The 24859-nt window shown below is 39.5% G+C and overlaps 5 protein-coding genes across 5 annotated transcripts in view; all 5 read right to left on the bottom strand.

Annotated features, from left to right (window-relative positions):
* Nucleotides 1-523, bottom strand: part of LOC310873264 (protocadherin beta-18-like) — a gene marked incomplete at both ends in the record, with an annotated part of 42566 nt that extends 42043 nt beyond the window's left edge. The window contains one exon of the mRNA XM_083785599.1: nucleotides 290-523. Coding sequence (XP_083641725.1) covers nucleotides 290-523 — 234 coding nt within the window. The remainder of the gene's footprint in view (nucleotides 1-289) is intronic.
* LOC310873726 (protocadherin alpha-3-like) overlaps nucleotides 1-24859 on the bottom strand; it is a gene marked incomplete at both ends in the record, with an annotated part of 69987 nt that overhangs the window by 43250 nt on the left and 1878 nt on the right. The window lies entirely within an intron of this gene.
* On the bottom strand, nucleotides 2240-16308 carry LOC310873252 (protocadherin beta-13-like; the record flags this gene model as incomplete). Its single annotated transcript, XM_083785589.1, has 5 exons — nucleotides 2240-4149; nucleotides 12719-13124; nucleotides 14600-14729; nucleotides 14859-15277; nucleotides 16303-16308. The coding sequence occupies 5 exons, from the start codon at nucleotides 16306-16308 to the stop codon at nucleotides 2240-2242; spliced, it is 2871 nt and encodes a 956-aa protein (XP_083641715.1).
* LOC310873263 (protocadherin alpha-3-like) lies at nucleotides 6028-8708 on the bottom strand (the record flags this gene model as incomplete). The annotated part of the gene is made up of 2 exons (XM_083785598.1): nucleotides 6028-6096; nucleotides 6345-8708. 2 exons carry the CDS (start codon nucleotides 8706-8708, stop codon nucleotides 6028-6030), a joined length of 2433 nt encoding a protein of 810 aa, XP_083641724.1.
* Nucleotides 16438-24230, bottom strand: LOC310873243 (protocadherin beta-15-like; the record flags this gene model as incomplete). Its single annotated transcript, XM_083785578.1, has 3 exons — nucleotides 16438-16551; nucleotides 18203-18364; nucleotides 21870-24230. 3 exons carry the CDS (start codon nucleotides 24228-24230, stop codon nucleotides 16438-16440), a joined length of 2637 nt encoding a protein of 878 aa, XP_083641704.1.

Raw genomic sequence — 24859 nt, 5'->3', positions numbered from 1 at the left:
TCAGTCTATACTGTTGTACTGAAAACTGATCACCATCTGGGTCGCGTGCGGCTTGCAACTGAAATCGTGTTCCTGGTAAAGCCGATTCAGACATTTCTAACACTTTCTCTGTCTCAGGAAAAGTGGGAGAATGATCATTTATATCTACAACTTCGACTTCCACGTAATGGATTTCTAAGGGGGTTTCAAGTACGGTTTTTAGACTGATCAAACATGCGCTGCTCCGCTCACATACCTCTTCTCTGTCTATCTTTCGGTTTACATATAAGATACCATCGTTCTGATTCACATGGAAAAGGGGATCAATGGAGCCAGAAACAATGCGATATCTCCTTTCTTGCAGTGTGTTCTTATCCAAGCCCAAATCTTTTGCTATATTCCCAACGACTGTTCCTTCTTTAGCTTCCTCTTGTACCGAATATCTTATTTGTGCTGATGCCACGCTGTACAAAAGAAGCAAAGCAACCAGGAACACAAACCACTGCTGTCGGACCCTCCATGACTCGCGTCCCCTTTGTTCCATGACGAAATAAAAATAAATGTACGTAATCCTCCAGAACTATAACAGCTTAATGACGTTTACTCCAGCCAAGATACTCATAAATGCCAATGTTCATTATCCCCACCCACGAAAAAACATTCTTAGAAATGCTTGGGAATGATGACAAATGTTCCTGCGCATATAGGCTACTATAAAGCCACTGAGAGGTCGATCCAAGATCCTATCACGAAAAGGACTCTCTGAATATTTTTCTGCAGCGCACACTGACACCATGCGATCTCACAACTCGGTACAGGAGCATTACAACCGCTAATCTAATCATCTCAATATTGCAAAATGCGTTATAAACATCCATAACACACTGAAACAATGACCAGCCAATAGGAAAAACTAAATAGAAAAACGTCAAATCAAAATAACACAAATAGCCTGGAAAAAACATGAACACGTTTGTCAAATGATTGCAGCATGTGAATCGACCTGTAATCAACATATTCTCACTCGGGTTGTGTGAATTAAAATTGAGCACCATGGAGAGCGACACATTCTGTTTGAGAGACATAAAGCAATTTCACTTTAAAATGCTTAGGGTAATTGTAATGTCTACTCTGGCTTGTGCGCGCGCATCTCAGACAGTATTTAAGTCGCTTGATTCAATATTTAGATATTTGATTTTCATTTTATCAGACACGCCCCTTATTTAACCCATTGAACCCATCAAACTTCAATTTAACCACAGACTAGCCTATTTGCAAACGCACGTCTCTCCATGATTAGGGTGACTGCTCTTGCAAGGTCAGTGACGGATTGCACATGGTAACCTGACACAACACCAATACATGTGTAACACAGAGAGGTCCTCTGTTTCTCATGTTTGCACATAAACCTTTATTTATTGAGTCTGCGTGATTTGCACAGCTTTGACACTTTATATTTTTACACAGCACATTGGCACTTTAATTGTGTCCAATATTAAGTGTAATGTGTGTAATGTGGAAGTGCTATGAATTGTGAAGTTATATTGTTGAGTCTAATCAGGATGTCAGGGGGGGGGGGTGTGATGTGCTTTTGCTATTGTAGACTGTAGTTTAGTGTGAAGAGGGATAAAGACGCATTATTGTTGTAGTTCCTAAGAGTTTGTAATATAAGTGATATTTTGTATGTTTGTATGTTTATGGATGTTTAGAGTTTGAATACATACACCCCTGTGGGCTGTGGAGCAGTCCAGGCTAATTAGCTTCAGCTTTATATTAAAGTCTGCAGGTAGAGGTTGGGAGAAGGAGGGGTGTAAGGCTGGACAACACCATGCCAATGTATACACAATGATTGAATGTTATCTATATTGGTGTTTTTGGAGGAAAGATATACCAGCCTTTTGAACTCTATAGCATGCCTCTGTACTGCCTTCCAACGACTAAGACGGTCATTCGTACAACATGTATTACAATTTATACTTGATTGTGATGAGCAACCCATGAAAATAAATCTATTTTAAAAGTTAAATCTTGTAGAGGACAGACCCGAATCTCAGTTAATCTATAGTCTAGGCCATTTTCGAGACCAAGACCAGCGAGGAGTTGGTGCCAGATTTAAACCAGTATTAGTGTCTGAGAGAAAGTTTGTTGTAAAATCCAGATGACAGGGATTCCCTCTTTCTCTTCTCAAAAGCATGTTAAGCCTAATGCTTTCTGATGTGCACATTATAGACAGGCATATAGCGAAATATGAGCGAACACTTTAATTGACAGCGATATTATAAGCAGTCAATCTTACCTCTCCAGATGTGCGCCTCCTGTCAGAGACAACTAAAGTATTCCCATTGCTGCCTGGAACTATAGTAGAACCTATACTCATTCTGGGTCCAACTAACATGTATCGTCTGTCTCCAGATCTGTACTGGATGCTGTGGCATAGAGTTCCGTCGTAATTGGTTTCTTGTAAATATTTGGATGAATATTCTGCTGGTTTGGAGCACTGCATTATAATCAGCACAATGATACTGATGATAAAAAGTACTGAAACTGAGCCCAACGTTATAATCAGGTAAAAAGCCACATTGTTGTCCTCTTCATTTTTTGATACACTTTTAACATCAGATGCTGCAAAAGCCTCTTTAGGCTCCACAACCTTGACAGTCACAGTAGCTGTTGTTGATAGTGAAACGTTTCCATTGTCTTTTACCAGTATGAGCAGTTTATGTTCAGCCTCGTCTGTCTCTGTGAATGAGCGAAGTGTTCTTATCTGTCCTGTATAGCGGTCCAAAGTAAACAGACTGTGGTCAGTAACTTCCTGTAGTGAATATAATAACCAGCCATTATATCCTATATCAGCATCATAGGCTCTCACTTTAGCCACCAAATGTCCTGCGTTCACATTACGAGGAATCTCCTCCACGCCTTCAGCAGTACCGTTAGCACTGACTGGATACAAGATGACTGGAGCGTTGTCGTTCTGATCCAGAATGAACACATTCACTGTGACATTGCTGCTTAGTGATGGAGTTCCAGAGTCAGTAGCAATAACTTTAAATTGAAAAGTCTTTAGAGTTTCAAAGTCAAAACTTTGTAAAGCCAATATGTTCCCATTTTCTGAATTTATGTTTAAATATGATGTTAATGCATTATTGTCTATTCCATTCCTAAATATATTGTATACAATCTTGGCATTGTCATTCTCATCACGGTCAGCAGCCCTGACTGAAAATAATGAGGCACCTGGAGCATTGTTCTCAGTGATATAAAACGTATAGGGGTTCATGGAAAACTCTGGGACATTATCATTTACATCTGATACAATAACGGTGACGGTCTTTTCAGATGATAATGACGGTTGACCAGCGTCCTTAGCGATCAGAGTTATGTCATATTGAGACTGTTTTTCCCTATCGAGAGGTGATTTGGTTGTTAAAGAATACATATTATTTTTTAAAGATTGCGATAAAGCAAATGGAACGTCCTCCCTAATGGAACAAATAACTTTCCCATTGAGGCCAGAATCCAAATCACTGACACTAATAAGAGCAACTGTGGTTCCAGGTCTGGAATCTTCAGATATGGCGCTTGAAAATGAGGTCACTTCTATCTCAGGTGCATTGTCATTAATATCAACTATCTTTATTATTACACTTTTCTCTACAACGAGTGGGGCGGTACCTTTGTCTGAGGCCTGAATTTCAATTTCATATCTATCCTTTTTCTCATAATCAATTACGTCTTTCACAATAATCTCGCCTGTTAATTGGTTAATTTCGAACAGTTTGAATAATCTATTGTTTACACTGTTGCCAAATGAGTACACTACCTCTCCGTTTGTTCCATCATCCAAATCAGTCGCATTGACTTGTATGACAGTTGTACCGACTGGTACATTCTCACTCAATAGCACAGAGTAGACATCTTTAGTAAACACGGGAATGTTGTCATTTACATCAAGTACATTTACTCTAATATTCATATTTCCCGTCTTTGGTGGTTTCCCGCCATCTAAGGCAGTTAGCACCAGTGAGTGGCTCCCCATAGCCTCCCTGTCTAAAGACTTTTGCAACACCAGGATGGGGATTTTTCCATCATCTCCCTTATCCTTCACTTCCAATCGAAAGTGGTCATTGCTGCTCAGTCTATATTGTTGTACAGACAACTGATCACCATCTGGGTCGCGCGCGGCTTGTAGTTGAAATCGTTTTCCTGATAAAGTGGACTCTGACATTTCTAACAGTTTCTCTGTCTCGGGGAATGTGGGAGAATGGTCGTTTATATCAAGCACTTCGACTTCCACGTAATGGATTTCTAAAGGGGTTTCCAGCACGGTTTTCAGACTGATCAAACATGCGCTGCTCCGCTCACATACCTCTTCTCTGTCTATCTTTCTGTTTACATATAAAATACCATCGTTCTGATTCACATGGAAAAGGGGATCAGTAGAGCCAGAAACAATGCGATACCTCCTTTCTTTCAGTGTGTTCTTATCCAAGCCCAAATCTTTTGCTATATTCCCAACGACTGTTCCTTCTTTAGCTTCCTCTGGTACAGAATATCTTATTTGCGCCGAGGCCACGCTGCACAAAAGAAGCAAAGCAACCAGGAACGCGAACCACCGCTGTCGGCCCCTCCGTGGCTCGCATCCTCTTTGTTCCATGATGAAGCAAAAAAAAGTGCTAATCCTCCAGAAGAACTATGAAAGCTTAATGACGTTTACTCCCTCCAACATACTCCTAAATGTCAATATGCATTATCTCCCACTTACGCAGAAACATTCTGAGAAATGCTTGGGAATGATGACAAATGTTCCTGCGCATATAGGCTACTATAAAGCCACTGAGGGGTGGATCCAAGATCCTATGATGAAAAGGACTTTCTGAATCATTTTCTGCAGCGCACACTGACACCATGCGATCTCACAACTCGGTACAGGAGCATTGCAACCTAGGCTATAATCTATTCATCTCAAGATATAAGCAAGAATTATTTAATCATCCTCAACACACTGAAACATTGACCAGCCAACTGAAAAACCTTCAAATCAAAATGAAAGAAAGTCAGAAATGCATTAAAACGTTTGTCAAATAATTGCAAAATGTGAATCAACATTATTGTCATTCTCAAGCCGCTACCGCAGCACGAGTTGTGTGAATTCTAATTCAGCACCACGGAGAGCGACAGATCCCGTTTAAGAGACTTATTTCACTTTAAAATACTCCTATGGTCCTTTTATCTTCTACTCTGCCATTTGTGTGCATCGCAGACTGTTTTTAAGTCGCTTGATTCAATATTTAGATATTTGATATATTAATTGTATATGATTATAAACCAAGTGAACTTCAACCTCTAGTTTAACCACATTTGTCTTTTTGGAAACACACATCCCTGCATGGTTCTGGTGACTTATATTGTCATTGCGTGAGGGGCCGTGTTTTATTTAAATTATCATTCCCTTTTTATCAAAAAATAAATAAAATGAAAACACTATAGTCGCTCACACAAATCACTCACCAGACCCAGGGAAATTAGTCTAAAATGGGAAATAGGAGAGGGTGATTAAAAATAATATCAACAAGAAACTTTAAAAAATACCCCTTTAACGTAACACATTAGTTATTTTTGAGTTAATTCCAATTGAAAGCTGTAATTGTTGTTCACTGATGTTAATGTTACAAATTATGCTTAGAATATAAATAAATCTATCATGGTTAAAATGGAGTTTGAAGTTATAATGGGTTTGTATGGAAAGGGGCGGGGCAGCTGAAATTAATATCAAATGTATAAATACTCAATGGAGCAACTTAAAAACTGTCTGGGGTGTTCACATAAGCCTTAGTAGACGATAAAATGACCAATTTTTTTTAACTATATGGAATCGCGGATTTCCCGCCAGTTAGTGTGCCGGGCACCATATATGGTGGTCGGGGTGAGAGAACACGTGACAGTGACACCATCACGGATGGAGATCAATATTAAGCCCATATAGGAGATCCCTGATGTAATCAATATTGGCCAGCGACTCTACATCTGACTTCAAACCTCAAACCCTTAGATCTCCATATATGGAGCTGCCCTGTTCTGATCCTTCCCCATATATCCCTCTTCTTCGACCGATACCTGTCCATAAGTTATTAGTGCAGCCGGTACTAATAACGCGCCCGGCAGCCAGCGAAAACTAGAGTTCTTAACAGGCCCGACAATCATTAAGATCGTATATGCCACAGCGCTTGCCCACAGGCGTCTTACTGATTTTATTTTTCATATATATTGTATTTGAACGAAACAATTTTTTTTGTTATAGGTTATAGGTTATAGGTTTTGAGTTATAGGTTTGCGTTAGTCAAAAAACACATCAACCCTCTTACCTCTCCAGATGAATGCCTCTTGTCAGAAACCACTAGAGTATTCCCATTGCTTCCAGGAGCTATAGTGGATCCAATACTCATTCTGGGTCCAACTAACATGTACCTTCTGTCTCCAGATCTATACTGAATGCTGTGGCACAGTGTTCCGTCGTAATTTGTTTCTTGTAAATATTTAGAGGTGTAGTCCGCTGGTTTGGAGCACTGCATCACAATCAACATGATAATACTAATCAGGAAAAGGGTTGAAACTGACCCCAAAGTTATAATCAGGTAAAAAGCCACATTGTTCTCATCTTCATCTTTTGATACACTTTTAACATCAGAAGCTGCAAAGGCCTCTTTGGCCTCCATTACTTTGACAATCACAGTAGCTGTCGCTGAGAGTGAAACATTTCCATTGTCTTTTACCAGTATGACCAGTTTATGTTCAGCCTCGTCTGTCTCTGTGAATGAGCGAAGTGTTCTTATCTGTCCTGTATAGCGGTCCAAAGCAAACAGACTGTGGTCAGTAACTTCCTGCAGTGAATATAATAACCAGCCATTATATCCTATATCAGCATCATAGGCTCTCACTTTAGCGACCAAATGTCCTGGGTTCACATTACGAGGAGTCTCCTCCACACCTTCAGCAGTACCGTTAGCACTGACAGGGTACAAGATGACTGGAGCGTTGTCGTTCTGATCCAGAATATACATGTTCACTGTGACGTTGCTGCTAAGTGAAGGAGTTCCAGAGTCCGTGGCAACAACTTGGAACTGAAATGTTTTCAAAGTTTCAAAGTCAAAGTTCTTCAGCCCCATAATATCACCGCTTTCTGGATTAATATTTAGAAATGAAGCTGCTTTATTGTCAGTTGCTCCATTTCGTTGAATGTGATATAAAATAAGGGCATTATCTCCCTCGTCACGATCAGACGCCCTTACAGTAAACAATAATTGTCCTGGAGCATTGTTCTCACTAACATAGAAAGTATAGGGACTGCGTGAAAACTCAGGACTGTTGTCATTAACATCTGACACAATAACACTTATCGTCTTTTCAGATGATAGCACTGGTAGGCCAGCGTCCTTGGCCATTATAGTTATGTCATATTTAGTCTGTTTCTCTCTATCAAGAGGAGACTTTGTTATTAATGAATACATGTTGTCTTGCAAGGACGCTGTTAAATCAAAATTAACTTCCTCACTTATAGAACAAATAACTTTCCCATTGAGACCCGAGTCCAGATCACTGACACTAATAAGGGCCACTGTAGTTCCAGGTCTGGAATCTTCAGAGATGGCGCTTGAAAAGGAAGTCACTTCTATCACAGGTGCGTTGTCATTCACGTCAACTATTTTTATGATTACACTCTTTTCTGTGACAAGCGGAACACCGCCTTTGTCCGAGGCTTGAATTTCTAACACATATTTGTCTTTTTGCTCATAATCAATAAGACCCTTCACAACAATTTCACCTGTAACTGGGTTTATATCAAACAGTTTGAATAATCTTTCATTCATACTATTCCCGAAGGAATAAATTACCTCTCCATTGGGACCCTCGTCCAAATCAGTTGCATTTACTTGAATCACCTGTGTGCCTATGTCAGCATTTTCATCAAGTTGCACTGAATTAATTTCTTTGGAGAAAACAGGTGCGTTGTCGTTGACGTCTAATACGTCAACGATAATCTTCGTGTTACCTGATCTTGGTGGTTTACCTCCATCAGTTGCGGTCAGAATTAACGTGTGACTTTTAATAGCCTCTCTATCTAATGACTTTTGCAGCAGTAAAACGGGTGTTTTCACATCTCCTTTATCTTTCACTTCCAAACGGAAATGGTCATTCTGGCTGAGTTTATAATGCTGCACAGAAAATATACCACGATCAGAGTCGCTCGCAGCTTTCAACTGAAATCGTGTCCCTGGTATAGTGGACTCGAATATTTCTAATCGCCGTTCCTTCTCTGGGAAGCTCGGAGAATGGTCATTTACATCTAGCACCTCCACGGCGACATAATGGATCTCCAGTGGATTCTCCAAGACGGTTTTCAGGTTAATAATACACACGCTAGTGCGTTCGCACAGCTCTTCTCTGTCCAGTAATTTGTTCACGTATAGGACTCCATCGTTCTGATCAACTCGGAAAGGGTGGTCGTTGGAGCTAGACACAATTCTAAATCCCCTTCCTTTCAAACCGCCAACATCGAGCCCCAAATCCTTGGCTAGATTTCCAACAAAGGTTCCCTCCTTGACCTCTTCAGAGATTGTATATCGTATCTGAGCCACTGCTCCATTCCAGAAAAGAAACACAGCAATCGCGAAAGATATCCACCACTGTCGCCTCCCCCTTATAGCCACACTGCATCCTCTTTGTTCCATGATACAAATAGTGTTCCGTTAAAACGATAACAGTATTCAAATGTGAACGTCATCCGTCATTCTTAAAGACAAATGTGTTGCCTTGTTCCCTGCATAAATGGCAACTATGCAAATAGTCATTTGGAGAATGTGATGTGATCTCGCTGCTCACGCTGTTCTATACGGAAATGTTTAAACCACAACGAAAGGTTAACACCAGAAATGGGTGGAACCAAGTGCAGCCTATGAAAAAAAAAGCTAGGCTAAAATAATTGTTTCACTGGAACACTGACACCATGAGATCCTGAATCAGATTGCAGGTCATGTCAACATGTTATAATAATCACAGCCAGTATTGGTAATCAACAACTCAAACTGTTCCGAAGTATAATAGGCCAATCGCCATATTGATAATCTTGACATAACATAAGACTATTTTGAACCTATGCCTGATACCAACGAATCAGCACCATGGCCAGTGCCAAAGAAGTCATCCATGGCGGTGACACGGGTTAACACCACGTTTCAGTTTACGCAACCTATACTGAAGTTAAATATTTGCCTTAATTCTCTGAGAGAGAAATTCAGTTGGCAGCAAAAACATATATTTTACACCTCATATAGTGTGAGAGAGTCAAAGTAAAACAGCATTCACAGACACGTAAAAAAGGGGAAACAGAAAACAAACCAAAAAACACACTTTTAGTCGTGATATGCAGTCCACACAGACTGCCATTGGTGAATAAAATGTAGCCTATAATATAGGCTACATTCTATTCACCAATGGTGAATATAGGCATATATAGGCACTATATGTCCCAATTTCGAATACCTCCTTTCATAGACAAGGAGTGAACTTTTTTTCCCCTCCATTTTATTAAATGCGTTATTTCAAAAGTGATACTTCAAGGAAGGTCAGACTTAATTAATTGTTCACACAATTACTCTAATAATAGTAATGAATAGCTTCTGACCACTAAAGTATTCCCCAGAATATAATTTAGGGATATACACTAATTTGGGTCCAGCTAACATGTAGCCTATCGTTTTTCTTTAGAATGGTAAATATATTGAGGAATGGCTTGTGGATTTGGAACACTGAATTGCGATGACACTGGAAACCCAGTTTCAATTCACTCACATTTCGTTTCCAGACCAAGGACAGATGGGATAGATGGGGATTTCAGCACCAAGGACAGCTGTAATGCATGCTAGGCAGCTAGGGCATTTGAGGCACAAAACAGTCTATTCTAAAAGCTAATAAACAAATGGACTCACTTGGCAGCCTTCTGATTGGTCCCTGACTCCCTGTGACACCCTGACTGACGAGCCATGTTCTTCCACATAGCAGAGGTTGTTTATAATGACTTTGCTAAACTAATAATAAAAGACATATCCAGTTTGGAGAATGAATGAATGAATGAATGAATGAATGAATGAATGAATGAATGAATGAATGAATGAATGAATGAATTGAATATGCCTATCAATACAAGACAACAGGCTTTTCTCTTGTAGTGGGTCCATGGAGAGGGGATATTTGTCCAAAGCAACTGCATGGGCAGGACTTAAAAAGAGTCAGTTGTTATTTCAGTTAATATAGAGTTTTGCTGTGATGGCAATTTACACATTCAACAAAAGGATAGGGGGAATGCTATACGTTTATTTGTTTGTTTGTTTGTTTTAAATAAATTGTTCACAAAATTCATGAGTTTTCTTCGACGGGTGGCTGGCATCTCCCTTAGAGATAGGGTGAGAAGTTCAGTGACACGAGAAAGTTTCCTTTCCTTCGCCTGGAAAGGAGCCAGCTGAAGTGGTTCGGGCATCTGGTTAGGATGCTTCTCGGGCGCCTCCCTAGGGAGGTTCTCGATGCATGGCCCACTGGGAGGAGACCCCGGGGCAGACCAAGGCGCAGTTGGAGGAAACACATCGACTCACTGGCCTGGGAACGTCTCGGAATCCCCCAGGAGGACCTGGGGGATTCCGAGACGTTCCCAGGCCAGTGAGTCGATCTAATGTTGTCACTAATCACTAATGTTGCTCTGGTCACTAATGTTGCTCTGGAGAGGGAAGTCTGGAGCACTCTGGTGGAGCTGTTGCCCCCGCGACCCGACTACGGATAAGCGGTTGAAGATGGATGGATGTTTACAAAATTCCTCTTACCTCTCCAGATGCACACCTCCTGTCAGAGACCACTAGAGTATTCCCATTGCTTCCTGGAACTATAGTAGAACCTATACTCATTCTGGGTCCAACTAACATGTACCGTCTGTCTCCAGATCTGTACTGGATGCTGTGACACAGTGTCCCGTCATAATTTGTCTCTTGTAAATACTTGGAGGGATAGTCTGTGGATTTGGAGCACTGCATTATAACCAGCACAATGATGCTGATGATAAAAAGCACTGAAACTGAGCCCAAAGTTATAATCAAATAAAAAGCCACACTGTTTTCCTCGTCTTCATTTACAGCACTTTTAACATCAGATGCAGCAAAGGCCTCTTTGGGTTCCATTACTTTGACAATCACAGTAGCTGTTGCTGAGAGTGAAACGTTCCCATTGTCCTTTACCAATATGACCAGTTTATGTTCAGCCTCGTCTGTCTCTGTGAATGAACGAAGTGTTCTTATCTGTCCTGTATAGCGGTCCAAACCAAACAGACTGTGGTCAGTAACCTCCTGTAGTGAATATAATAGCCAGCCATTATATCCTATATCAGCATCATAGGCTCTCACTTTAGTCACCAAATGTCCTGGGTTCACATTACGAGGAATCTCCTCCACACCTTCAGCAGTACCGTTAGCACTGACTGGATACAAGATGACTGGAGCGTTGTCGTTCTGATCCAGAATGAATACATTCACTGTGACATTGCTGCTTAGTGACGGAGTTCCAGAGTCTGTGGCAACCACTTGGAATTTGAATGTTTTCAATGTTTCAAAGTCAAATGTTTTTAGCGCCAAAATGTCACCGTTTTCATGATTTATGTTTAAGTATGACGCAAGTTTTTCATTGGCTCCTTCCCTAGGAATATGATATGATATAACAGCATTATCACCTTCGTCATGATCATAGGCTTTTACCGAAAAAAACGACGCCCCGGGAGTGTTATTTTCAGCAACATAGAACGTATATGGATTTAGTAAAAACTCTGGAATATTGTCATTTACATCCGATAGAAGTACACTTATAGTTTTTAAAGATGACAAAGGTGGATGGCCTGTGTCTTTAGCAATAATTGTAATATCATAATATGATTGATGTTCTCTGTCTAATAGTGACTTAGTGACAAGAGAATACATGTTATTTTGTAAAGACGGGGTTAGTGTAAAAGGAACTGCCTGATCTATAAAACACGTAACTTTTCCATTGAGACCAGCATCAGAGTCTTTTACATTAATCAGTGCCACTGTGGTTCCTGGTTTGGAATCTTCGGGGAGGGCACGAGAAAAAGATGTCACTTCAATCTGAGGTGCATTGTCATTCACATCAATAATATCAATAATAATTGTTTTGTCTGTTGTCATTTTAGCTGTACCCTTGTCAGACGCTTGTATGTCAATTTCATATCTACTATTCTCTTCATAATCTATACCTCCTGATACAATTAGTTCTCCAGTCAACATATTTAAATCAAAACGCGCTCGTGCCTTTGCATCCACATCATTCCCAAAATAATATTCAACTTCTGCATTTGAGCCTTCGTCCAAATCCGTTGCATTTACTTGTATAACAGTTGTGCCTATAGGGGAATTTTCGTATAGTTTTACAGAGTATGAATCCTTTGTAAAGACAGGGGGATTATCATTAACATCTGACACATCGATAGTAATTCTCATTTCTCCCGACTTTGGAGGTTTACCTCCATCAATGGCGGTAAGCAGTAACACATGTCTCTTGACAGATTCTCTATCAAGTGGCTTTTGAAGGATTAATATAGGAGTTTTACGGTACTCGCCTCGATCTTTGACTTCTAAACGAAAGTGATCATTGTGATTTAATTTGTACTGCTGGACAGATAATAGTCCACTATCCGCGTCGTGCGCAGCTTGTAGTTGATATTTTGCTCCAGGTATAGCAGACTCAAAAACCTCTAGTTGTTTCTCTTTCTCTGGGAAGATAGGAGAGTGGTCGTTCACATCCAATACCTCCACTGAGACATAGTGGATCTCCAATGGGTTCTCTAGCACCGTTTTTAAGTCGATCAGACACGCACTGATTCGATCACACACATCCTCTCTGTCAATGTTTCGGTTTACATAGAGAATACCGTCCTCCTGATTAACTCGAAAAAGAGGCTCATTTGACCCGGCCACAATACGATATCCTCTCTGTTTCAGGGTGCTCTTATCCAGTCCAAGATCCTTAGCTATGTTGCCAACAACTGTCCCTTCTTTCACTTCTTCAGAAATGGAATATCTTATTTGTGCCGAGGCCTGCACGTTCCAGCAGGACAGAACCAACGCAGTAATTACGGTAACCATACCAGGTCGAACCCTCCATACCCTGCGTTCCCTTTGTTCCATGGTGTGATGAAGTGATGACATATAATCCAATTGAATTTAACTATTATGGCATTGCCACGCCTAATCTTGATACTGCAATCCACAGTGTAGGTCTATTTCTATTTTATATGACCAATTGTGTGGATAGTCCCATAACTCCCATTCAACGCCGTTGGCTAACAACAACCTCGTTTCATTCTTCCGATACCAACATTGCAACCAAATAAATGGGTGGACGCAAGTGAATGACGAAAGCCAATATATATCACGCACTATATACGTTCATATAGTGACACCATGCGTTCCACAACCGCAATAAGAGATAACAGAGTAATGGAAAACAGATGAGGAATGAATGATTGTACATAAATAATATAATGTTGATATTGCTTGCGTACAACAAAGTTGAGAGGCAAATCTGCTGTTATGCGAATGTTTTACAAACAAATGCGGGTGACATCAACATATTGTCTTCTTGGTCAAACAACACTAAGAATACTATTATCTGTATTATCAACTATTCATAACTATTTTAGTTGTTAAATTGTGACAATGTTGTCAGTGTTAACTTTATTATAAAAAATCTTATTTCTTTATTGCTCCGTAAAGCATTTTGAGGCGCATTTCATGCACCTCATAATAATAATAATAATAATAATAATTATTATTATTATTATTATTATTATTATTATTATTATTATAATAATTATAATTATAATTCACCAGTTGTTGGTCTCCTAGAGTTTCCCCATGGTTAAACCATTATTCTGCTTCCATCTGTTTGTCTCCAGATCTGTACTGGATGCTTTAGTATAGCTCAGTTATTTTTTTCTAATTTTCCAAAGTTCCATAATGTTATTAAATCTAAGATTACTGCATTACTCTAACACAGCTAGCTGTTGTGCAAAGCTAATTGCACAATTCCTGTAAAGTGCATTCAATTACAGATTGAACAGCTTAAGTTACAGTGATTTTAGGTAACATTTTTTATAGTATTTTCTTTTTTACATTTATTGAATATGAATATAGAAATTCCCAGAAATTCTGGGATAAATGGTCATGGTCCATGCATGAGGTCGATGTAGATAATGGAAAATGACGTAGTTGTAGATAATGTAGTAAAACTGTTATGGTCCTTTAATAAGAAATGGGTTTCAGCACCAAGGACAGCAACACGGAATTTGGGGGACTTTTTTGATGCCACACATGCGCAATGTCTTCTAAAACTTTAAAAGTAAAAAAATTGGTTAACATAATATGACCGAGTATATATTATGCGATGACAGAACAAAATGTTGTGTGCCATATAAATCAACAAGTAACAACATTCTCAGAAAAAAATGCAGTTATATAGACAAGGAGGCTGAAGGAGCTATGCCATTATGTATGTGTATTATATTGCTTACCTCTCCAGATGCTCGCCTCCTGTCAGGGACCACTAGTGTATTTCCATTGCTTCCTGGAACTATAGTAGAACCTATACTCATTCTAGGTCCAACTAACATGTACCGTCTGTCTCCGGATCTGTACTGGATGCTGTGACACAATGTGCCATCATAATTTGTCTCTTGTAAATGCTTAGAGGAATATTCTGTAGATTTAGTACATTGCATCGTGATCAAAACGATTATACTGATGAGAAAGAGTATTGAAACAGAGCCCAACGTTATGATCAGATAAAAAGCCATATTGTTCTCATCTTCATCTTTTGCTGCACTTTTAACATCTGAGGCTGCAAAAGCCTCTTTGGGCTCCACAACTTTGAGAGTCACAGTAGCTGTTGCTGAGAGTGAAACATTTCCATTGTCTTTTACCAGTATGACCAGTTTATGTTCAGCCTCGTCTGTCTCTGTGAATGAGCGAAGTGTTCTTATCTGTCCTGTATAGCGGTCCAAAGCAAACAGACTGTGGTCAGTAACTTCCTGCAGTGAATATAATAACCAGCCATTATATCCTATATCAGCATCATAGGCTCTCACTTTAGCCACTAAATGTCCTGCGTTCACATTACGAGGAATCTCCTCCAGACCTTCAGCAGTACCGTTAGCACTGATTGGATACAAGATGGCTGGAGCGTTATCGTTCTGATCCAGAATGAACACATTGACTGTGACATTACTACTTAGTGATGGAATTCCAGAGTCCGTGGCAACAACTTGGAATTGAAATGTTTTCAAAGTTTCAAAGTCAAAACCTTTTAATGCCAAAATGTCTCCATTTTCAGAGTTGATGTTAAGTATTGATGCCAGTTGGTTTTCTTCACTTCCATGTCTCAAAATATTATATGAAATAACAGCATTATCACCTTCATCAAGGTCAGAGGCCTTGACTGAAAATAATGAGGCACCTGGAGCATTATTTTCAGTCACATAAAATGTATAGGGACTTGAGGTAAACTGTGGGTTATTATCATTCACGTCTGATACGAGAACACTTATTTTCTTTTCAGATGTCAAGGATGGATCACCTGCATCTTTAGCAACTATTGTAACATCATACAAAGATCTGTGTTCTCTGTCCAACTGTGACTTAGTGACTACAGCAAACATATTGTCTTGTATTGAAGGGGATAATGTAAAAGGAACATCATCTTTGATTGTGCAAATAACTTTGCCATTAATGCCAGAGTCCAGATCAGTAACACTTATCAGTGCCACAGTTGTTCCAATCCTTGCTTTCTCAGGAACAGAGTTGGAAAATGAAGTCACTTCTATCTCAGGAGCATTATCATTAATATCAATTATAGTTATTGTTACACTTTTATCAGAGGTTAAAGGAACGTGTCCTTTATCAGAAGCTTGTATGTCAATATCATAGCTCTTACTTTCTTCAAAATCTATCAAACCAGTTACTTTAATTTCACCAGTGATGGGATTCACACTAAACAGATTCAATAATTTTAAATCAACTTCGTTGCCAAATGAATATGTTATTTCACCGTTGGCACCCTGATCCAAATCCGTTGCATTGACCTGAATCACTATAGTGCCAATTGGGGAATTTTCCCTTAATGATGTAGCATACGTCTCTTTATTAAAAACAGGTGAGTTGTCATTAACATCAAGTACATCCACGTGAATTACTAAAGTCCCAGACCTGACCGGTTTACCTCCATCAATGGCTGTAAGCAGAAGCGTATGTTTCCCTGCCGTTTCTCTATCCAGCTGTTTTTGTAAAATTAAAAATGGTATTTTACGATCTTCCCCTCTGTCCTTAACTTCAACTCTAAAATTCTCATTGGGGCCTAGTTTGTATTGTTGAACAGAAAACTGTCCGCCGTCAGAATCACGCGCAGCTTGGAGCTGGAATCTCGCTCCTGGCATTGCGGACTCAGAAATCTCAAGCCTTTTCTCCTTCTCTGGAAAAGTGGGAGCGTGATCATTTACATCAAGCACTTCCACCGCGACATAATGTATTTCTAATGGGTTTTCTAACACGGTTTTCAGGTTGATCAAACACGTACTGCTCCGTTCACACACTTCCTCCCTGTCAATGTTTCTCTTCACGTACAATATGCCATCATTTTGATTCACCTCAAAGAGAGGTTCAACTGATCCTGCTACAATGCGATACCCCCTGTCTTTTAATGTGGTCTTATCGAGGCCCAAATCCTTAGCTATATTCCCGACGACTGTCCCTTCTTTCACTTCTTCTGATATAGAATATCGAATCTGAGCTGATGCTCCGCTCCACAAAATATCGACTAAGATGGTAACGACCATCCACCACCGTATATCCCTCCATGTATCGTATCCTCTTTGTTCCATGATTAGTGGTTAAAAACAAATCTGTCCTAAAAGGTGAAGATCGCTTCAAGCAGTCATTGTATGTCACATTACAAAGCGTAGTCCAGGGTACACGCGTTCTCGAGTGATGACATTCAAATTATTATATTCCTTGTCAGCTGCAATCACGCTGGCGTTATAGAAATAACGAGCCCTGTTATGCGCGGCCTATATAAATATCGTGACGAAAGCACGACTCTGTACCCAACCTACACTGACACCGTGTGTCAGAATGAAAATCTTCTATATCTGACGAGGATAGTGTTCACATAAACCATAAGAACAAATCAAATTTGAAGACTGTTAACAAAATAAATGACACATTTGTATGATTCTATAGATAACGTTATGGTAAATCATGGTACGATATGTTCTCAACACATTCACTCCACTCCATGTCCATGTCCTTGTCCTCGTTCAACACGCAAAGGTTTGCCAAGCCAAGTGCCATCATTCAGTGTATTTCAGCACCAAGGACAGCGACATATAGTGCAAAACATAAAGCTTGCAAGCACAAGAACAGGAGGGCGGACACATGCCAACATCAAGTGTGCTTTGATTCTAGTTGGCCACTGGCACCTTCAAAATATTACAATATCAAATGGTACTGAACAATGTAACTTGTAGCCATAGTTAGTATGGGCAAAGCGAAACAGCAACATGCACCATAGAATATAAACAGTAAAGAAAACAGATATTATTATATATTATTAATAATAATAATAATAATAAAGTTTATAATCAGTCCAAAGCTTGTGCAATAGCTCAGAATTTAACTTTCCAGGGTCGACAAAATAATTCATGTTCATGTAGCCAAGACTCTTTCAATTTGCACTTAGCCAATTAGACGATGGCGTGTATGCTCAACGACCTGTCAATCATTCACTATTATAATGCACATATGGAGTGCAATGCCAACACTCTGTAATACTTGAACTGTTATTCTTTTCAACTTGATCTAAAGTTATTGACATTTTATAGAAAAAAAAAGGCAACAGGTGTTCATGCAATAAATGTGGTGGAATTAATTTAGTTCCATGGACAGTTATTTAGGTTGTATGCATGCTGGTGTAGCCTACTTGTATAATATAAATACTGGTACATACACAGCAATAAAAGCAAACTGTTCAGATCCAAAATAATGCACTATATTAATGTAAAAATATCCCTGTATAATCCACACACAACAACACAGCAAACAGAAGCCTTATGTGTATTCCTTACCTCTCCAGATGCACACCTCCTGTCAGGGACCACTAGTGTATTTCCATTGCTTCCTGGAACTATAGTAGAACCTATACTCATTCTGGGTCCAACTAACATGTACCGTCTGTCTCCAGATCTGTATTGGATGCTGTGACACAGTGTTCCATCATAATTGGTCTCTTGTAAATGCTTAGAAGAATAGTCTGTAGATTTAGTACATTGCATTGTGATTAAAACAATTATACTGATGAGGAAGAGTGTTGAAACAGAGCCCAATGTTATGATCAGATAAAAAGCTATATTGTTCTCATCCTCATCTTTTGCTGCACTTTTAACATCAGAAGCAGCAAAAGCCTCTTTGGGCTCCACAACTTTGACAGTCACAGTAGCTGTTGCTGAGAGTGAAACATTTCCATTGTCTTTCACCAGTATGACCAGTTTATGTTCAGCCTCGTCTGTCTCTGTGAATGAGCGAAGTGTTCTTATCTGTCCTGTATAGCGGTCCAAAGCAAACAGACTGTGGTCAGTAACTTCTTGCAGTGAAAATAATAGCCAGCCATTATATCCTATATCAGCATCATAGGCTCTCACTTTAGCCACCAAATGTCCTGCATTTACATTACGAGGAATCTCCTCCACACCTTCAGCAGTACCGTTAGCACTGACTGGATACAAGATGACTGGAGCGTTGTCATTCTGATCCAGAATGTACACATTCACTGTGACATTACTACTTAGTGATGGAGTTCCAGAGTCCGTGGCAACAACTTGGAAATGAAATGTTTTCAAAGATTCAAAGTCAAAACCTTTTAATGCCAAAATGTCTCCATTTTCAGAGTTGATGTTAAGTATTGATGCCAGTTTGTTTTCTTCACTTCCATGTCTCAAAATATGATATGAAATAACAGCATTATCACCTTCATCAAGGTCAGAGGCCTTGACTGAAAATAATGAGGCGCCTGGAGAATTATTCTCAGTGACATAAAACGTATAGGGGCTTGAGGTAAACTGTGGGTTATTATCATTCACGTCTGATACGACAACACTTATTTTATGTTCAGATGTCAAGGATGGATCACCTGCATCTTTAGCAACTATTGTAACATCATACAAAGATCTGTGTTCTCTGTCCAACTGTGACTTAGTGACTACAGCAAACATGTTTTCTTGTATTGAAGGGGATAAAGTAAATGGAACATCATCTTTGATTGTGCAAATAACTTTGCCATTAATGCCAGAGTCCAGATCAGTAACACTTATCAGAGCCACAGTTGTTCCAATCCTTGCATTCTCAGGAACAGAGTTGGAAAATGAAGTCACTTCTATCTCAGGAGCATTATCATTAACATCAATTACAGTTATTCTTATGCTTTTATCAGATGTTAGAGGAACTTGTCCTTTATCAGAAGCTTGTATGTCAATATCATAGCTCGTACTTTCTTCAAAATCTACCAAACCAGTGACTTTGATTTCACCATTGATGGGATTCACACTAAACAGATTCAATAATTTTAAATCAACTAGGTTACCAAATGAATATGTTATTTCGCCATTAGCACCCTGATCCAAATCCGTTGCATTGACCTGAATCACTACAGTGCCAATTGGAGTATTTTCCCGTAAGGATGTAGCATACGTCTCTTTATTGAAAACAGGTGAGTTGTCGTTAATATCAAGTACATCCACGTGAATTACTAAAGTCCCAGACCTGGCCGGTTTACCTCCATCAATGGCTGTAAGCAGAAGCCTATGTTTCCCTGCCGTTTCTCTATCCAGCTGTTTTTGTAGAACTAAAAATGGTATTTTACGATCTTCCCCTCTGTCCTTAACTTCAACTCTAAAATTGTCATTATGGCCTAATTTGTATTGTTGAACAGAAAACTGTCCGCCGTCAGAATCACGCGCAGCTTGGAGCTGGAATCTCGCTCCTGGCATTGCCGACTCAGAAATCTCAAGCCTGTTCTCCTTCTCTGGGAAAGTGGGAGCGTGATCATTTACATCAAGCACTTCCACCGCGACATAATGTATTTCTAATGGGTTTTCTAACACGGTTTTCAGGTTGATCAAACATTTACTGCTCCGTTCACACACTTCCTCCCTGTCAATGTTTCTCTTCACGTACAATATGCCATCATTTTGATTCACCTCAAAGAGAGGTTCAACTGATCCTGCTACAATGCGATAACCCCTGTCTTTTAATGTGGTCTTATCGAGGCCCAAATCCTTAGCTATATTCCCGACGACTGTCCCTTCTTTCACTTCTTCAGATATAGAATATCGAATCTGAGCTGATGCTCCGCTCCACAAAATATCCACTAAGATCGTAACGAGCATCCACCACCGTATATCCCTCCATGTATCGTATCCTCTTTGTTCCATTATTAATGGTTAAAAACAAATTTGTCCTAAAAGGTGAAGATCGCTTCAAGCAGTCATTGTATGTCACATTACAGAGCATAAAGTCCAAGGTACACGTTCTCGAGTGATGAAATTCAAATATTATATTCCTTGTCAGCTGCAATCACGCTGGCGTTATAGAAACAACGAGTTCTGTTATGGGCGGCCTAACAATATCTTGACGAAAGCACGACTCTGTACCCAACCTACACTGACACCGTGTGTCAGAAATAAAATCTGCGATATCTGACGAGGATAGTGTTAACATAAACCATAAAAACAAATAAAAGTTGAAGACTTAACAAAATCAAGGACACATTTCTATATTATATGTATGGATTATATATAGAACGTTATGATGAGATCCAGTAGAATTAAATGGTACGATATGTTCTCAACACATTAACTCCACTCCATTTCCATGTCCTTGCCCTCGTTCAACACGTAAAGGTTTGCCAAGCCAACTGCCATCATTCAGTGTGTTTCAGCACCAAGGACAGCGACATATAGTGCCTTTTGGAACAAAGCTTCAGCTTGCAAGCGCAAGAACAGGAGGGCGGACACAAACTCAAGCCAACATCATGTGTGGTATGATTCTAGTTGGGCACTGGTACCTTCAAAATATCACAATATCAAATGGTACTGTTTACAATGTAACTTGTAGTGCCATAGTTAGTATGGGCAAAGCGAAACATAGCAACATGCACCATATAATATAAACAGTAAAGGTGCCAACTAATATATGATCAGAAAACAGATATTATTATTATTATTATTGTTATAAAAGTTTATAATCAGTCCAAAACTTGTGCGAAAGCTCAGAATTTAGCTTTCCCCTAGTCAAAACAATTCCATTCAACCATTAACCGTGGTCATGTAGCCAAGACTCTTTGAATTTGCACTTAAACAATTAGACGATGGCGTGTAGGCTCAACTACCTGTCAATCATTCCCTATTATTATGAGCATATGCTAAGGAGTGTAATGCCCAAACTCTGTCATACTTGAACTATGTTATTCTTTTCAACTTGATCTAAAGTTATTGAAATATTATAGAAAATAAAAAGCAACAGGTGTTTATACAGAAAATATAGTGTATTTAGTTCCATGGACTGTTATTCATGTATGCTGGACTGGTGTACCCTATGTATATTATGAATACTAGTACATACACCAAATTAAAAGCAAACTGTTCAGATCCAAAATATTGCATTATATCAATTTAATATATACCTGTATAATCCACACACAACAACAGAGCAAACAGAAGTCTTATGTGTATTCCTTACCTCTCCAGATGCTCGCCTCCTGTCAGGGACCACTAGTGTATTTCCATTGCTTCCTGGAACTATAGTAGAACCTATACTCATTCTGGGCCCAACTAACATGTACCGTCTGTCTCCGGATCTGTACTGGATGCTGTGACACAATGTGCCATCATAATTTGTCTCTTGTAAATGCTTAGAGGAATAGTCTGTAGATTTAGTACATTGCATCGTGATCAAAACGATTATACTGACGAGGAAGAGTATTGAAACAGAGCCCAACGTTATGATCAGATAAAAAGCCATATTGTTCTCATCTTCATCTTTTGCTGCACTTTTAACATCTGAGGCTGCAAAAGCCTCTTTGGGCTCCACAACTTTGACAGTCACAGTAGCTGTTCCTGAGAGTGAAACATTTCCATTGTCTTTTACCAGTATGACCAGTTTATGTTCAGCCTCGTCTGTCTCTGTGAATGAGCGAAGTGTTCTTATCTGTCCTGTATAGCGGTCCAAAGCAAACAGACTGTGGTCAGTAACTTCCTGTAGTGAATATAATAACCAGCCATTATATCCTATATCAGCATCATAGGCTCTCACTTTAGCCACTAAATGTCCTGCATTTACATTACGAGGAATCTCCTCCAGACCTTCAGCAGTACCGTTAGCACTGACAGGATACAAGATGAATGGAGCGTTGTCGTTCTGATCCAGAATGAACACATTCACTGAAACATTACTACTTAGTGATGGAGTTCCAGAGTCCGTGGCAACAACTTGGAATTGAAATGTTTTCAAAGTTTCAAAGTCAAAACCTTTTAATGCCAAAATGTCTCCATTTTCAGAGTTGATGTTAAGTATTGATGCCAGTTTGTTTTCTTCACTTCCATGTCTCAAAATATGATATGAAATAACAGCATTATCACCTTCATCAAGGTCAGAGGCCTTGACTGAAAATAATGAGGCGCCTGGAGCATTATTCTCAGTCACATAAAATGTATAGGGACTTGAGGTAAACTGTGGGTTATTATCATTCACGTCTGATACGACTACACTTATTTTATGTTCAGATGTCAAAGGTGGATCACCTGCATCTTTAGCAACTATTGTAACATCATACAAAGATCTGTGTTCTCTGTCCAACTGTGACTTAGTGACTACAGCAAACATATTGTCTTGTATTGAAGGGGATAAAGTAAATGGAACATCATCTTTGATTGCGCAAATAACTTTGCCATTAATGCCAGAGTCCAGATCAGTAACACTTATCAGTGCCACAGTTGTTCCAATCCTTGCATTCTCAGGTACATTGTTGGAAAATGAGGTCACTTCTATCTCAGGAGCATTATCATTAACGTCAATTATAGTTATTGTTACACCTTTATCAGATGTTAAAGGAACGTGTCCTTTATCAGAAGCCTGTATATCAATATCATAGCGCTTACGTTCTTCAAAATCTATCAAACCAGTTACTTTGATTTCACCATTGATGGGATTCACACTGAACAGATTAAATAATTTTAAATTAACTAGGTTGCCAAATGAATATGTTATTTCACCGTTGGCACCCTGATCCAAATCTGTTGCATTGACCTGAATCACTATAGTGCCAATTGGAGAATTTTCCCTTAATGATGCATCATACGTCTCTTTATTGAAAACAGGTGAGTTGTCATTAACATCAAGTACATCCACGTGAATGACTAAAGTCCCAGACCTGGCCGGTTTACCTCCATCAATGGCTGTAAGCAGAAGCATATGTTTCCCTGCCGTTTCTCTATCCAGCTGTTTTTGTAGAACTAAAAATGGTATTTTACTATCTTCCCCTCTGTCCTTAACTTCAACTCTAAAATTATTATTATGGCCGAGTTTGTATTGTTGAACAGAAAACTGTCCCCCGTCAGAATCATCCGCAGCTTGGAGCTGGAATCTCGCTCCTGGCATTGCGGACTCAGAAATCTCAAGCCTGTTCTCCTTCTCTGGGAAAGTGGGAGCGTGATCATTAACATCAAGCACTTCCACCGCGATATAATGTATTTCTAACGGGTTTTCTAACACGGTTTTCAGGTTGATCAAACACGTACTGCTCCGTTCACACACTTCCTCCCTGTCAATGTTTCTCTTCACGTACAATATGCCATCATTTTGATTCACCTCAAAAAGAGGTTCAACTGATCCTGCTACAATGCGATACCCCCTGTCTTTTAATGAGGTCTTATCGAGGCCCAAATCCTTAGCTATATTCCCGACGACTGTGCCTTCTTTCACCTCTTCAGATATAGAATATCGAATCTGAGCTGATGCTCCGCTCCACAAAATATCCACTAAGATCGTAACGACCATCCACCACCGTATATCCCTCCATGTATCGTATCCTCTTTGTTCCATTATTAGTAGTTAAAAACAAATTTGTCCTAAAAGATGAAGATCGCTTCAAGCAGTCATTGTATGTCACATTACAGAGCGTAGTCCAAGGTACACGTTCTCGAGTGATGACATTCAAATATATATTATATTCCTTGTCCACTGCAATAAAGCTGGCGTTATAGAAACAACGAGCCCTGCTATGGGCGGCCTATAGAAATATCGTGACGAAAGCACGACTCTGTACCCAATCTACACTGACACCGTGTGTCAGAATGAAAATCTGCGATATCTGGCGAGGATAGTGTTCACATAAATAAACCATAACAACAAATACAAGTTGAAGACTGTCTACAAAATAAAGGACACATTTTTATATTAAATGTATGGATTCTATAGATAACGTTATGGTGAGATGCAGACAGTATAGAATTAAATGGTACGATATGTTCTCAACACATTCACTCCACTCCATGGCTTATGTCCTCGTTCAACACGCAAACGTTTGCCAAGCCAACTGCTATCATTGCAGTGTATTTCAGCACCAAGGACAGCGACACGTGTATAGTGCCTTTTGCAACATCTATAAGCTTCATATCAGTTTCCAAGCACAAGAACAGGAGGGCGGACACAAACTCATGCCAACATCATGT

The sequence above is a fragment of the Protomyctophum parallelum genome (genome assembly GCF_964188405.1).
Source record: "Protomyctophum parallelum genome assembly, chromosome: 16".
NCBI classification, from domain to species: domain Eukaryota; kingdom Metazoa; phylum Chordata; class Actinopteri; order Myctophiformes; family Myctophidae; genus Protomyctophum; species Protomyctophum parallelum.
Note: the sequence above shows the minus strand (reverse complement) of the source record. Positions and strands in the feature narration are given on the sequence as shown.